Below are 12,731 nucleotides of genomic sequence, written 5' to 3'. Positions count from 1 at the left end.
TGTCTAGAGAGACACCAAGTGTGATATTTCTAAACATTTGGCATTCTACAACATTGCGCACACACTATGCATAAACATACACAAATTTAGAGAAAATTTCCCCATTGCTCATAAATGTTTAGATGCTAGCTTCGCTTCAATATTCATTGAAAATTTCTAAAGATGCATGGCTCAACCACAGCTTATCACTGTATGTAACTTGGAGATATAGCTAGTGAATATATTTTCTCCCAAAAAAGAATTTTGTAACCATCCACCAACCAACCCTTGTAAGGGACATCATTATATAAACGGAGCACTCAAATTTAAGGATCAATCGACTTCTGCATACCCACACTTTTTGACCCTTACAACACTCATACATAATGACAATCACGTCCTGGTTGATATCAAATAACCAGCTACTCAAGTGAATGGAATTTATGTAAGACTAGACGGTGTTATTTTATTTAAGGTATCAGTACAACTCTTGCCAGTTCTACTCTTGAGAATATCACCTTACTAAATCTAACAGCTATCAAAATGAGGCCTGTTTTTTATCAACTAGACTTCTCATCATCCTTTGCTTTTCTGGACTCTACCTTTTGAATGATCAGTACTTCAATCAGGGATGCAGTAAGGCAAAGAATCACTATACCCGACAGCAGCAACCGTAACGGCAAGTACCTGCAATGGCGCTTTTGTTAAGCTTAACACTATCTCCTCATTCTGCTTAAAAAGGATGAACATTTTAATCCAGCTCTTTTATAGTTTTTAAGGCAAAAATCTTGTTCAGATCAGGCAAAGCCTCTACAATATGCATTAGATTTTACTGATAAAGCTCAACCAAGTGAATACAGCCTACCATGGAGGAGTGAGTCCGTGGCCTGCAAAGAAGACGTCCACAGCAAGAGCCTAAAAAACAGGAAATTAGCCATAAGGGCAGGTTGAAAAGAGAGCATGCTTGACACAAAAGCAAAAGAAGAAAATAAGCATTTATACGTGTGTCCATGAGAAATTGAGTAAAATATGAAAAGCTCAAAGAAATGGCTTAAGAAGCACCAAAATTTCAAGTTCATGTAAATGCACTGTGGGAGCTGACTTGAAAGGTGAAAAGGTTTCGATCATGTAGTCCAAAAAGAACACACCCAAAATATTTCATATGTGAGTATCAAAAAGAACCAAGACTTCAGGTTGTTTGGGAAGGCGGAGGGGAGAATGGTATATACAAACTCTCAGCACTCTCCTCATTGACAGGTTCTCAGATTGGTGATTTGTGGCACTTTCGGTTTGGCCACTTGAATGTGGATGCACTGCGGGCGAGGTTTCCGAGACCAAATGGTGGTTGGCTTGCCAGATGTTGGCAGCATGCAGGGACTCTGTAGTTCTTACATTCGTGGTAAGCAACACAGGGAATCTTTTCCGAAGCAGGCTTCCAGGCGGGCTTCGAAACCTTTGGAGTTGGTAAACACTAACTTGTGTGGACCTATGCAAACGCCATCCTTGGGAGGTTCTTTGTACTTCATGCTGCTTGTTGATGATTATAGCAGATTCTCTTGGGTTTATTTTCTTTCACAAAAGGACCAAGCTTTTGCTCGGTTCAAGGAGTGGCATGTGATGGTGGAGAAAGAGTCTGGCTTGCAGATAAAGACTCTTAGGGTTGACAAAGGAGGAGAGTTTTCTTCCAATGCATTCGTGCGGTTTTGTGCGGAACATGGCATCAAGCGGGAGCTGGCCAATACAGGTTCGCCCATCAGAGAATGGAGTAGTTAAGCGTAAGAACAGTACTGTGGTGGAGATGGCGAGGACGATGCTGGAGTATCATGATCTTCCTCATCCACTTTGGGGAGAGGCTACGGCTACGGCTGTCCATATCCTCAACCGTTCTCCGACGACTTCAGTACCGAACATGACTCCCTTTGAGGCATATTTTGGTAGGAAACTAGATGTCTCCCATTTTCGTGTGTTTGGGAGTGATGCATATGTTCACATTCCAAAGAAGCAGAGGGGGAAGCTCGACTCAAAGTCCCAAAAGCTTGTCTTTGTGGGATATAACTCTCTTTCCAAGGGATACAGGTTGTATGATCTAGAGAGGAGCGAGGTCGTCGTCAACAAAGATGTGGTTTTTGATGAGCATGTTCCAGTTTCCACTATTGATGAGCCGCCACTTCTTGGAGACCCAGATGATTATGATCATGATTCCCAGTCGATTGTTCCGACTGGACAGCCTCACTCAGTTGAGCCCGCAGCTGGAGATGAGCCCCAGGAGGCTCCGCGTTCTGTTCGAGTACCCAGGTGGTTGGTTGACACCCTTCGGGAGTCAGGTGTTACGGAGCTTCCCTCCGAATGGAACACAGAGGACGGACCTTGAAGATCGTATAGAGTCCGTGACAAAATTCATTCAGCGGAGCTTTTACAGGTAAACTATGCTTTGATGTCTCGTATCATGCGGGACAAAGAGCCCACTTCCGTCAAGGAATCCCTTGCACAGGATACTTGGAGGAAAGCCATGCAGGTGGAACTGGATGCCAACGAGGATACCTTTGCACCAACAACAAGGATGACCACGATTCGGACCGTTCTTGCCCTTGCTTCTTCTCAGCAGTGGCCTGTATTTCAGATGGTGACCACGATTCGGACCGTTCTTGCTCTTGCTTCTTCTCAGCAGTGGCCTGTATTTCAGATGGATGTTAAATCTCTGTTCCTTAATGGTGACCTGCAAAAGGAGGTGTATGTTGAGCAGCCTCCAGGCTTTGAGGCTCCAGGATCAAAGGGGATGGTTTACAGGTTGCGGAAGGCCTTGTATAGTCTTAAGCAGGCTCCCAGGGCTTGGAATCAGAAGATTGATTCCTTCTTTCTACGGACTGAATTTCAGAGATCGGTTGCAGATCCTAACCTATATCTCTTTCGGCAACATGGCATGGTCACGTTGATCATCCTTTATGTGGATGACCTCATTCTCACTCGCGGTCATATGGAGCACATTGTAGTGACAAAGGCTGCCTTGTCAAAGGAGTTTGAGATGACCGATTTAGGCTTACTCCACTTCTTCTTGGGATTGGAGATCTAGCAAACCCAAAGGGGGTTCTTTGTCTCTCAGCAGCGATATGTCCATGAGTTGCTTGAGGCCTTTGGAATGGAGAACTACAAGCCTATCACATCACCAATGGACCCGAACACGAAGCTTACAGTGAATGATCCTTGTGAGCCAGCCAACTATTGCCATGTCTACAGAGGCAGAGTACCGGGTTGCTTGTGGTGCTGCTTGCGAGGTTGTGTGGTTGCGGAGGTTGCTTGGCGAGATTGGGTTTCCACAAAAGGAGCCCACGATCATTCAGTGCGATAACCAGAGCTGTATCGCTATTGCTTGGAACCCAGTCTTCCATTGCCCGGACCAAGCACATAGAGATACAATATCACTTTGTTCGTGAGAAGATCTTGGCTGGTGACATCTTGCTTCTTAATTGTTCGACGAAGGACAATGCAGCGGACCTCTTCACTAAGTCTCTACCTCAGGCTATGCTCCGGCGGCACTCTAGCTCACTGGGGTTGGTTCCACATCCAGGAGCTGAGAGGGGGTGTTAGCAATCATCTCCTATCTGTACACTATGTCAGGGCCTCTGTTGTGGGTGTGCCCGCCTGTATTTAGTGTCTTCCCATTTTTCCTCACTCTCCGTATTTTTTCCTATTTTTATGGAGCTGTGCATTTTGACAAAATATTGTCTCCTTGCGAAGATAGGTAGTGCAACTCGTATTCGGGCGCACCTGCTTCATCAATATGGACAAGACATAGCGTTCTATACTAACATCATAGTCAAACATGAGAGGAGCTTCGTCGGAAAGACAAAGCGACACGGCAAGATAGATGGGATATGTATCATTCACCAATGCATGCAACATGTTTTATGGTCGACCCCCAGTTTCAAACAGGCCATCAATACACAGATTCGGAGGTGGCACATGGATGGGACATAGTTCTGGATTGACATTGCAAAGCAAAGAACTATCAAGGATCAGCTGGCAAATTGCAGGGCTTGCAGGAGGAGGTTTGAAAGAGCCAATGCTTTGACAGATCGCTAAACCACTGATCCATGTGTTTGGTGGAAGGACTATGGGGCATATACTCCAGAGTTGCAATAGGTGGCCATCAAGATTCTGACCCAGGAGTTCTTCTTATTTGGAGCAACTATGGAGCTCATTTAGCCATATCGCTTCAAAGAAGCGAAATTGACTTGGCACTCAAAAGATCAATGATCTAATTTTTGTAAGCGCCAATGTGCCTTCTTGAGCATTATGAGAACTCCCAATCTTGGAAGCATTGGTGAGAGGAGGATGAGAAAGGTTCAGAGGTAAAGGAGTAATCCACTTTACCGCTTGACCCGATAGCTAGTTCCAGCGAAGCAGGGGATTGCAGCTCCAACGACTTCCTAGATTCCAAAGCTGAGTAACTTGACAAGGTACCTATGGTGCTACAAGCAACTTTCCCTTGTGAAAAACGATCTGCACAAGTTGTAAAACCTTTTCAAGCTCATCTACTTCTGTTGGTGCAACAAAGCTATGCTAGGGGGACTATTGCTTTTGACACTTATCGATACAAGCACAAGAGCCAATCTTATCTCCATAGAGAATGCAGCAGATATAGGCACAAGAGCCAACCTTATCTTCATAGAGAATGCACCAAATACAAGCACAAGAGCCAACCGTATCTCAAAATTCACAAGCAAGTATACTAGGTACCAATGAAATAAAACATATTAAACTAGGGCTAAATCTTTCAAGCAAACCCAATCTTTCAAGCAATGATCCATCTGTACACTGAATATTGCAACAGTCTTCGGGGGGGAGCTTCCCTCTAACATCAAGACTATCAGCAGTTGTGCAGGACTTCCAGGAAGAGGAGTTATTTGCACCATACAACTCTCGCCTTAAGCATGTCAACAAATGATGCTTTGCACAAGGATGGACACTATTTTAAAAGTCCACTTATTCACTTGCACAAGGTTAACAATGTTGGCTTTAATCAAGAAGAGAATTTCCATGTGGTCGATCCCCTGAGAGCCTGTACCTTTATTTTATTTTTTTTTCCGAGAAAAAGATCCTTTCATTAGTTATATAAAAACGCCCGTAGGGCTACAAAAGATCTCTCCTGCTCCTAAGAGAGATAGAGCAGCGAATACATCATGGCAGCCCGGGAGACTCTCCCTAGGTGCTGCAAAATACAAGCATCAGTACAAAGAACTGAGCGGCTAAATCATACAATAGGGGAGGGGGAAGCCAAACAGGTGGCCTGTAGTGCCAGCGGGGGGATCCCGTGTGTAAGGTGTAGAAAGGGCCACAGCGCCAAGTGGTGTGAAAGGCCTGGCGCCGTAAGATCGCCTCATCCGAGTCTCCCCGGATGCGGTCGTACTGTCCTCGCAGGGTGTGAATCAACTCCTGCCAAATCCCCCGTACAGTCTCTGCTGGTGGCTCCAATCTCCCCTCAAAGGCCGTAAAGCACCGGGCCCTCCAGGTGAACCAGATGGTGAGCCTGCTGAGGAGCTCCCATCGTAAATCCCTCTCCTGTGTCCAGCTGGCGGACGAGAAATCCGGTGCCGGAACCAGGCGAGGCTGGCCCCTAATAAATCTGATGGCCTGACTGCCCTACTCCATCTCATAGCCCATAGCAGGCCCTGACGAAGTCGACCAAGCAGCGGCACCCCACGTAAACATACCCTCTGGAGAGAGGGGGGCCAGAATACGCAGCATCCGCAGCCAAATCTGCTGTGCCTGAGGGCAGTCCCAAAGGCAATGTCTCTGTGTCTCCATAGGGTGGCCGAATCGGACGCAGGCCGCCGGAAGACCGCTGTAAACAAGCCAAGTGCCAACTGCTGAGCCCCTGTGGGCGACCAGCCACTGAAAAGCCGAGATCCTGCGGGCCTGCCGACTAGCCCAGAGCCGAGCCCAGAAATCCGCAAGGAACTCCTGTGAGAGTCCCTATAGTCGCCAATGCCCCGCTGCCACTGGAGAAACCGTCCTCCTCGCCGTCAAAATATGCCGCCCCAGCCGAACAGTATACTGGAAAAAGGTGATCTCTGTGGCCTCAAGGGATGCATAAGGATCATGCCACTCGTACTCCCCGGGGTCCCACTGTAGCCGGGCCAAGGGGCGCGCTGCATATGCCCATATGCGCCAATCCGGGAGCACATCAGCAGGGTCAGGGTCAATATGCCACTTCCGAGAAGCGGCGGCCACTACCCGAATCCTCTAAAAGGTGCACTCTGCAACCAAAGGCGACTCCACCTCCACTCTCTGGAGTCTGCCCTCATCCTGAATCTCATAGTAGAGGCATCTGCCATCCTCAGTGCTAGCTCTAACAGCAATCAGGATCTCCAACTGTGTAAAGGCTCCCATCCACCGTGGGGCCACTGGCTCGAGAGGCGTGAACCACTCCTCTGTGAGTGCCTCCTGTATATCATCCCTCATAATCAACCCCCCTCTGAAGTGACTCAGCCTCTCCACCTGGATCTCCTCTGGTAGACTGCAGAAAGCCTGCCAGTCTCCAAAACTACGAGCTGGGCCTGCCGCTAAAGGTCCCCAGGCTAGACGAGGCCGAGAACCCAGCATATGACCCTGCTCCATGCGAACCGCTGGGCTCCAGATGAGCGGCTGTCTGGCCCGCTCCTCAACACAAGAAGGAGGCCGCTGAGAATCCTCAACACAAGAAGGAGGCCGCTGAGATGAGAGCCTGTACCTTGGATGGCAAGGAACGCCTTAACCATTAATGGGCAAACAAATTGTGTTGTGGACATGTGAGTAGTGTGAATGGTGGTCACAGGATCATGACTTTCATCTAACTTTGTGACCAATGGTCACTAGACTCTTTTTTTTAACCTTTTGACATCTTGGTTGTACTTGGAATATCAGGTTCACGCCGGTGGTGAATCTCCAGGCGCCCGCAATCTTGCACAAGGAGCAGTCCCAAAAAAATGCACCTCCCTGTTACATAAGCAAATAAATCAAAATATTTAAAATAGAAGCACATGCTATGATATAGACATAGTGCAAGTTCGCTGAAACGGCCATAATTAAATATCAAGTCTCTTACCTATGATTCCAGGCTGAGAAAGCTCATGTCCTTTACCATACAAATAGGTTAGCAAGAATACAGGTAGAGGAGATGACCAGCATGTCACCGCCCAACCATAGGTCCTCTCCAAGACCACCCCCTACAGGATAGGCACCAAGAGCTCAGCATCTCCCAAGTAATCACGTGTCATACCATGCAGCTTCCACCCAGTCCAAGCTGTCATTAGGAAGACCTTGCTACAGGGCATAGCCAAGTAGGGAGCTCTAGATGACACCCAATCCTTAATCCTCAATAACAATAAATCAACCTCAAACACATATTTATATTCTAGGGTCTCAAGTCATCATTACTATAAACTGCCTTTAATTATTGATTATGACTAACCCTCGCTTGACCTACTCTCATTAATAAACCTGGCCCATGTTATATGTACACCCTAACTTTATATATATACACATGCATGTACACATATATAGGTATTATGTTTATGTGTATGTGTATGTGTGGGAAGGGGTAGAAAGAGAGAGAGATGAGGAGGAGGAGGGAAAGGAAGGAGGGAGGAAAGGACAATAAGACTTGTCAATGAGAGAGAGAAATGAAATGAAATGTTATATTAACGTCTTCAAAAGGCCAAAGTGACCTATGAGACCAAAGTTACAACCATATGACATCTGATACACTATCTGGAAAAGAAAAGAAAGGACTGAAGGTAAGTATCTAGCCCTACAATACATCAGTAGGGAGCATCCGGAAGCAACAACTAGGGAGAGTGGGAAGCTAATGCTACTAGTCAAAATGGGGTACACGAGTACATGGGTACATGAATACATGAATATGGGGGAGTACAAAAGTGACAGTGAGTACAATAGTATATGGCTAGAGTGGTAATCATCCTAGGAGCTCTAGCATGGGTCTCTGCCGGATGGCCTGGATATCTGCCATAGTGAGATGCCTCGTCGGACGAGCCCAATGCCTCGCAATGATGCTCTGAATCCTCCGGTGTAGGCACCGTCTCTGATGTAAGGATCCGCGAACCCTCCGGCGTCTGGATCTGCCCAACTGGATAGCTCTCTCAACTAGAGTCCCCTGGGGTGCCCACTGTTGGGCTGTCGGCTGTGTGTCCTGCCGGGTAGTCCCTCTAAAGAAGTCAGTAATCTGTCTCTGTGTGGACTCCCTACCAGTCGGGCGTCAGCTCCTCATAATGGACTCTCTGAGCCTGCGGATCTCCAGGAGATAAAAACCCAAGCATCGCTGATCACAATAGTCCATGACTCTAGACAGTGGTCCAAATCTCTCTCTCAAAAGGCAATGGTATCGCCCTCGAATTTCATAATATGCTGTGCAGCAACAAATGTAGTGCTCCTCCGTCTGGCTCTATCCAACAAATCTGACATATCCTGTCCCCTGGAGGTATGCCTCTAAATCTGCCTGTCTCTATCTCTAACTGATGTGAAGAGGTGCGGATCTGCCCAACAGCGCACCTCAATCCATGAGACAGATGGGCATCCATGTAGCTCGGTCTAAGTATAAAGCTATCCTCAGTGGTGCGGAGAAGATGGTCTCTATAGAGAGAGGGGGAGAGAGAATGCTTGCCATTTGGGACACCCTATTGAATGCTTCCAACAAGCCAAGAGGACTCAAGGGAGATCTACAGCCCACCCTCTGGAATTGCTTCCAACAAGCCAACAAGATCCATGGAAAATACAGAAAGGCAATTCTACAGCCCTGACAAGATGTCATGTTGACCCTAGTGGCACTCATTTGGCATTTCTATTCTCCATTAGAGTCTTTTCTGGATATAAAATGTTGGTTTGGCTTGCTTTTGTTGGCATCCTGATTGTTCGAGATAGCTATTTAAGCTGGATCCAGGTGATGTGATAGTGCCTTAGCACACTGCCCGTGCCAGAGGCCCCCACTAGTTTTAGACATCAGTGCCTCCCGGTTCATTGATATTCACATATGCTGGAGAGTTTTAAGTCCACTCTAAAAATCTTCTAAGGTCACCATGTTTTCCTGTTTTCTTTCCTGCCTGGTTTTAACTAACTAATCCTTTTCAGAGATGCTGAGAATTAGCTTGACAAACAGCTTATTTCAGACGTATAAAAGTCGTAAGAGAGAAATTTACCAAGCCAAATGAGCAAATGAGAAATTGAAGCTTTGGAACCGTGGTCATCAACAATGCAGGCCATGCAAGCAATGATGGCACAACACTCCAGATATATCTGGGATATCCCAAAAAAAAAAAATGTTAATCTACCAAAAAAAAAAGGTTGCAAAAATATGCCTTTTTGAAGGAAAACTATGACTCTTTGACTCAAGAGCATCAATTATTCCTCTTTCACCATTATGCACACGGAAGTAAGATGCTGGGAGGAGAATACATTTAGTACTCCTATTCATTGGTTGGAAGTCTTCTATATCACCATTCCCACCTTAACATTTTGCAGTTAACACAGTGAGGAAAAACATTAGGAACTTGGCTGAATGGCAGGTTTGGAGATCTCACTGCACAGAGGTCATCGAAGGCAAGAGACCTTTCAGCTATTTTGGTAGATACAGCCTACACCCTAACTTCCACTTGGAATTAGATGCAGGAGCCCTCAAGGGCTGTATTGTCTAGACGGGATGCTTTCATGCGTATTTGAATTTTGAAAAGACCTGACACACATCGTGCCTGGTGTGGTCCACATAATGAAGTACGAGAAAAGCATAACATCAAAAGTCATGCTTTGATACAAGCTTCCCAAAGAAGACCACAAACCAGTGGCAAAAGCATAAGGCAGCTTTGACAGGTAAATCATACATCTTTAGGCATCTTACCATCCAAACAATTGTATACATATCTCTTTGTTCACAAAAGCAAAAAGCCAACAGCTAAGTAGCATAGGTATCGCACTTCATTATCAAACAAAGGATTTTTTATCATTTGAACAAAGGCACAAACTAGGCTGTTACCTTAGAACTGAAGGACAGGAGGTAATATGACTCACCGCAGGGAGTTGCTTGTGTAGTTGAAAATTTTGTGGTTTGGGGATGCTGCCAAAGAAAGAAATAAAGGCAAATCCATTATATTAGAGCTGTTTCAAGCCACCTAAAAAAATGACTGCTCACCATCATAACACACTCCACACAAAGACCAACAGTGCCAAGGACAGGGACGGCTGCTGATGTCTGTGCAACAGAATCAGCTGATGTGCACCTGCCAAGTGGCCTGCTCTATGATGACATCCTTTGTGCTGTCACAATCAAACATGAAACCACCTACATAGCCATAACACTTGAAAAACCCCGTTGGCAAACACTCCCTACTGGAATCCCCCTTCTGCTTATCTTCCAACTCCCTACTATGATAGCACCAACAAATAGGGATGGAGGAGGAGATGGTTAAGAGCAACAACTGTCACCGGTTGACTGTAGAAGGTGCAGGGCTAAGATTAGCGGCCAAACACACGGGGCTGCAGGCAGGACTGCCTTCTCAAAGGCAGCCAAGAAACTCCATGTCTTTCCTTCTTTAGCCTACGCAAGGCATGATTTGGCCTCTATGAGCTGACTGCCAGAGCTGGAAGCTCCTACAACCTGCAACTAGGTCTAAATTTGTGCTTTATTTCCACTAGGTTGTCATAGCTTAGACGCAAGGGACTGGGTTGTTCGTAGTTTCCCATTGCTATGCATCATTTTCATATTCTTAGCAGGCTCAACTGTGTCCATAAAGTCTAGGGATGGAAACTACAAATGTACCCATGGTCACCAAAAACACACGCGCGCGCACATTTCATCAAAACAAAACTCCTCAGATATTTCAACCCCAAAACGTTTCGATACATTGACACTTAATTGGAGGCATTTTGCCCAATTTTGCAGGAAATTTTTATAAGGTTTTTTAGCCTATTTCCTTCATCTGATTCATTTGTCCCCCCATATGTAGCCCAATTCACCACATATTTGTTTCATTTCCACCCCCACATGCAGCCGTTCCACCCAAAATGCAAAATCACCCCCAATTGTACCCAATGTCACCCTCCATTTCTTTCATTTCTGTCCCGCGTTCAGCCTGGAGCACCCACCAATCACCCCAATTTTTCCCCATTCCAGCTTCATTACTGTCCCATACACAGCCGGTTGCAACCCAATTTCACCTTTTGCAGCCCATGAGTGAGGCTCATTTGCTCATAGTTGTAGCCTGCACTACTTCATAGATCTCCCCTCCCTCTTCATCAAAGCTTTTATTGTCTAACTAATTGAACTTAACTGCACTAGCGAGCCTGTTGCATGTGCAATGCAAAAGCATGACAACACTAGTTAAACATTGACTCACACTAATCAAAGACATAATCTTGCAAAGACACAAAGACTAGACAAGTATTCACCTAAATCTATTGTATATGGTAAAGATGAATATATGCAATGCTGTAAACTCATATCCGACACTATATCTTCACTCCTGAAGTTGTTTCTCTTCACCGTTCGCTACATATAATTATGTTAATAAAAATAGCAACAGCTTTCATAATTTCACTGTAAACCAGGAGAGGCATACCATGAAATACCATGAATGACACAAAGTTGAATATGCATGAGGTAATTAAGTTGAAAGGCGTACCATGAATGCCAACCATAGCAAGGCCCCAGTGTGGACCTCCCAAGAATGAGAGAATAACCGCTCCATAAAGCGCCTGAGCTTCTATAGGACTTGCAGTCAAAACCTCCTGAGAAAGTCCTTCACAAGCAAGGTTGGCATCTCAAGCAAAAGCGCATTGATCCATCTGTCGTGAACTTGAACTGACACCGTGCACTTATATAGCATATGAACACTGGATACATACGAAAACAAAACCCTGAACCCTTTGATTATTGTTGATGACAACTTACTGGCAAAGGAAGCACATAAGGGAATGGCGGTGTTAATGCCAAGAATGGTAAGGCCCCGGCAACGCCTAGAATCATGGGCACCATGGGGGCTGTCGCCACGCTAGACATGAAATCTCGAAATGAGAGCGTTCTAAAGTCCCCATTTTTCTCATCTGAGCCTCCGGCAGAGTGATCGCCCTGCCAAAAAGATGACCCGTCATCATCCTGTTGCCAAAAGCATATTTTTTTCCTTTAATAATCCATCCAAAAAAGAAGTACCTCGGAGGATGAATTGGCCGTAGAGTTACTGGCGAAAGAACGCTGGAACCTCATAGCCATGTATACCTGTCAAGATTGATGTGTATGTTGACACAGATCATCTAAATTTAAACTAATTTTAGAAGCTGCAGCAGTAGAGAAATGATACCCTCTCGTGCTGCCCATAGATTGAGATTACAGCGGGAGTCCATGGAAGGCTGCGTAGATTGCATGCTTCCCGCGAGTGAGTGCCGAGAGGTCCAGCGCTAGCATGAGGAAGTGGGTGCTGCAGAAGAGATCGGAGACGAGGCATCCGCCTCAGAGCTGCAATACTCTTTGTTGCCATCGCAATTGGGGAGATACAATTTCAGGGTTTAAACGTTTAAATGTGACATGCAATTTAAATTTTTTTTAAATGTTTTGTGTGAGTGAATAAATAATAATATAATAAATAGTAGTAAGCATGTCTCAATATACAATATATTCTATTATATATTTATCATAGTAACATGTCTACTTTCTTTTATTGGCGAGAGTTTGTTCTGAAATAAGCTAAAGACTAGTGGCAGATGTTTTATGT

The 12,731-nt window shown here is 45.5% G+C and overlaps 1 protein-coding gene across 1 annotated transcript; it reads right to left on the bottom strand.

Moving 5' to 3' along the window:
- Positions 1–255: 255 nt before the first annotated feature.
- Positions 256–12,528, bottom strand: LOC147609118 (uncharacterized). The gene is made up of 8 exons (XM_086788647.1): positions 12,321–12,528; positions 12,173–12,238; positions 11,915–12,091; positions 11,646–11,751; positions 10,036–10,081; positions 9,171–9,267; positions 845–894; positions 256–666 (listed from the first exon to the last, which is right to left on the bottom strand). Exons 1-8 carry the CDS (start codon positions 12,495–12,497, stop codon positions 540–542), a joined length of 846 nt encoding a protein of 281 aa, XP_086644773.1. The 5' UTR covers positions 12,498–12,528; the 3' UTR covers positions 256–539.
- Between the last annotated feature and the right edge of the window lie 203 nt (positions 12,529–12,731).

This window comes from Cibotium barometz, chromosome 52 (genome assembly GCF_041138505.1).
Source record: "Cibotium barometz isolate CiBa-2024 chromosome 52, ASM4113850v1, whole genome shotgun sequence".
Taxonomy (NCBI): Eukaryota; Viridiplantae; Streptophyta; class Polypodiopsida; order Cyatheales; family Cibotiaceae; genus Cibotium; species Cibotium barometz.
This window is presented reverse-complemented; position numbering and strand designations above follow the sequence as displayed.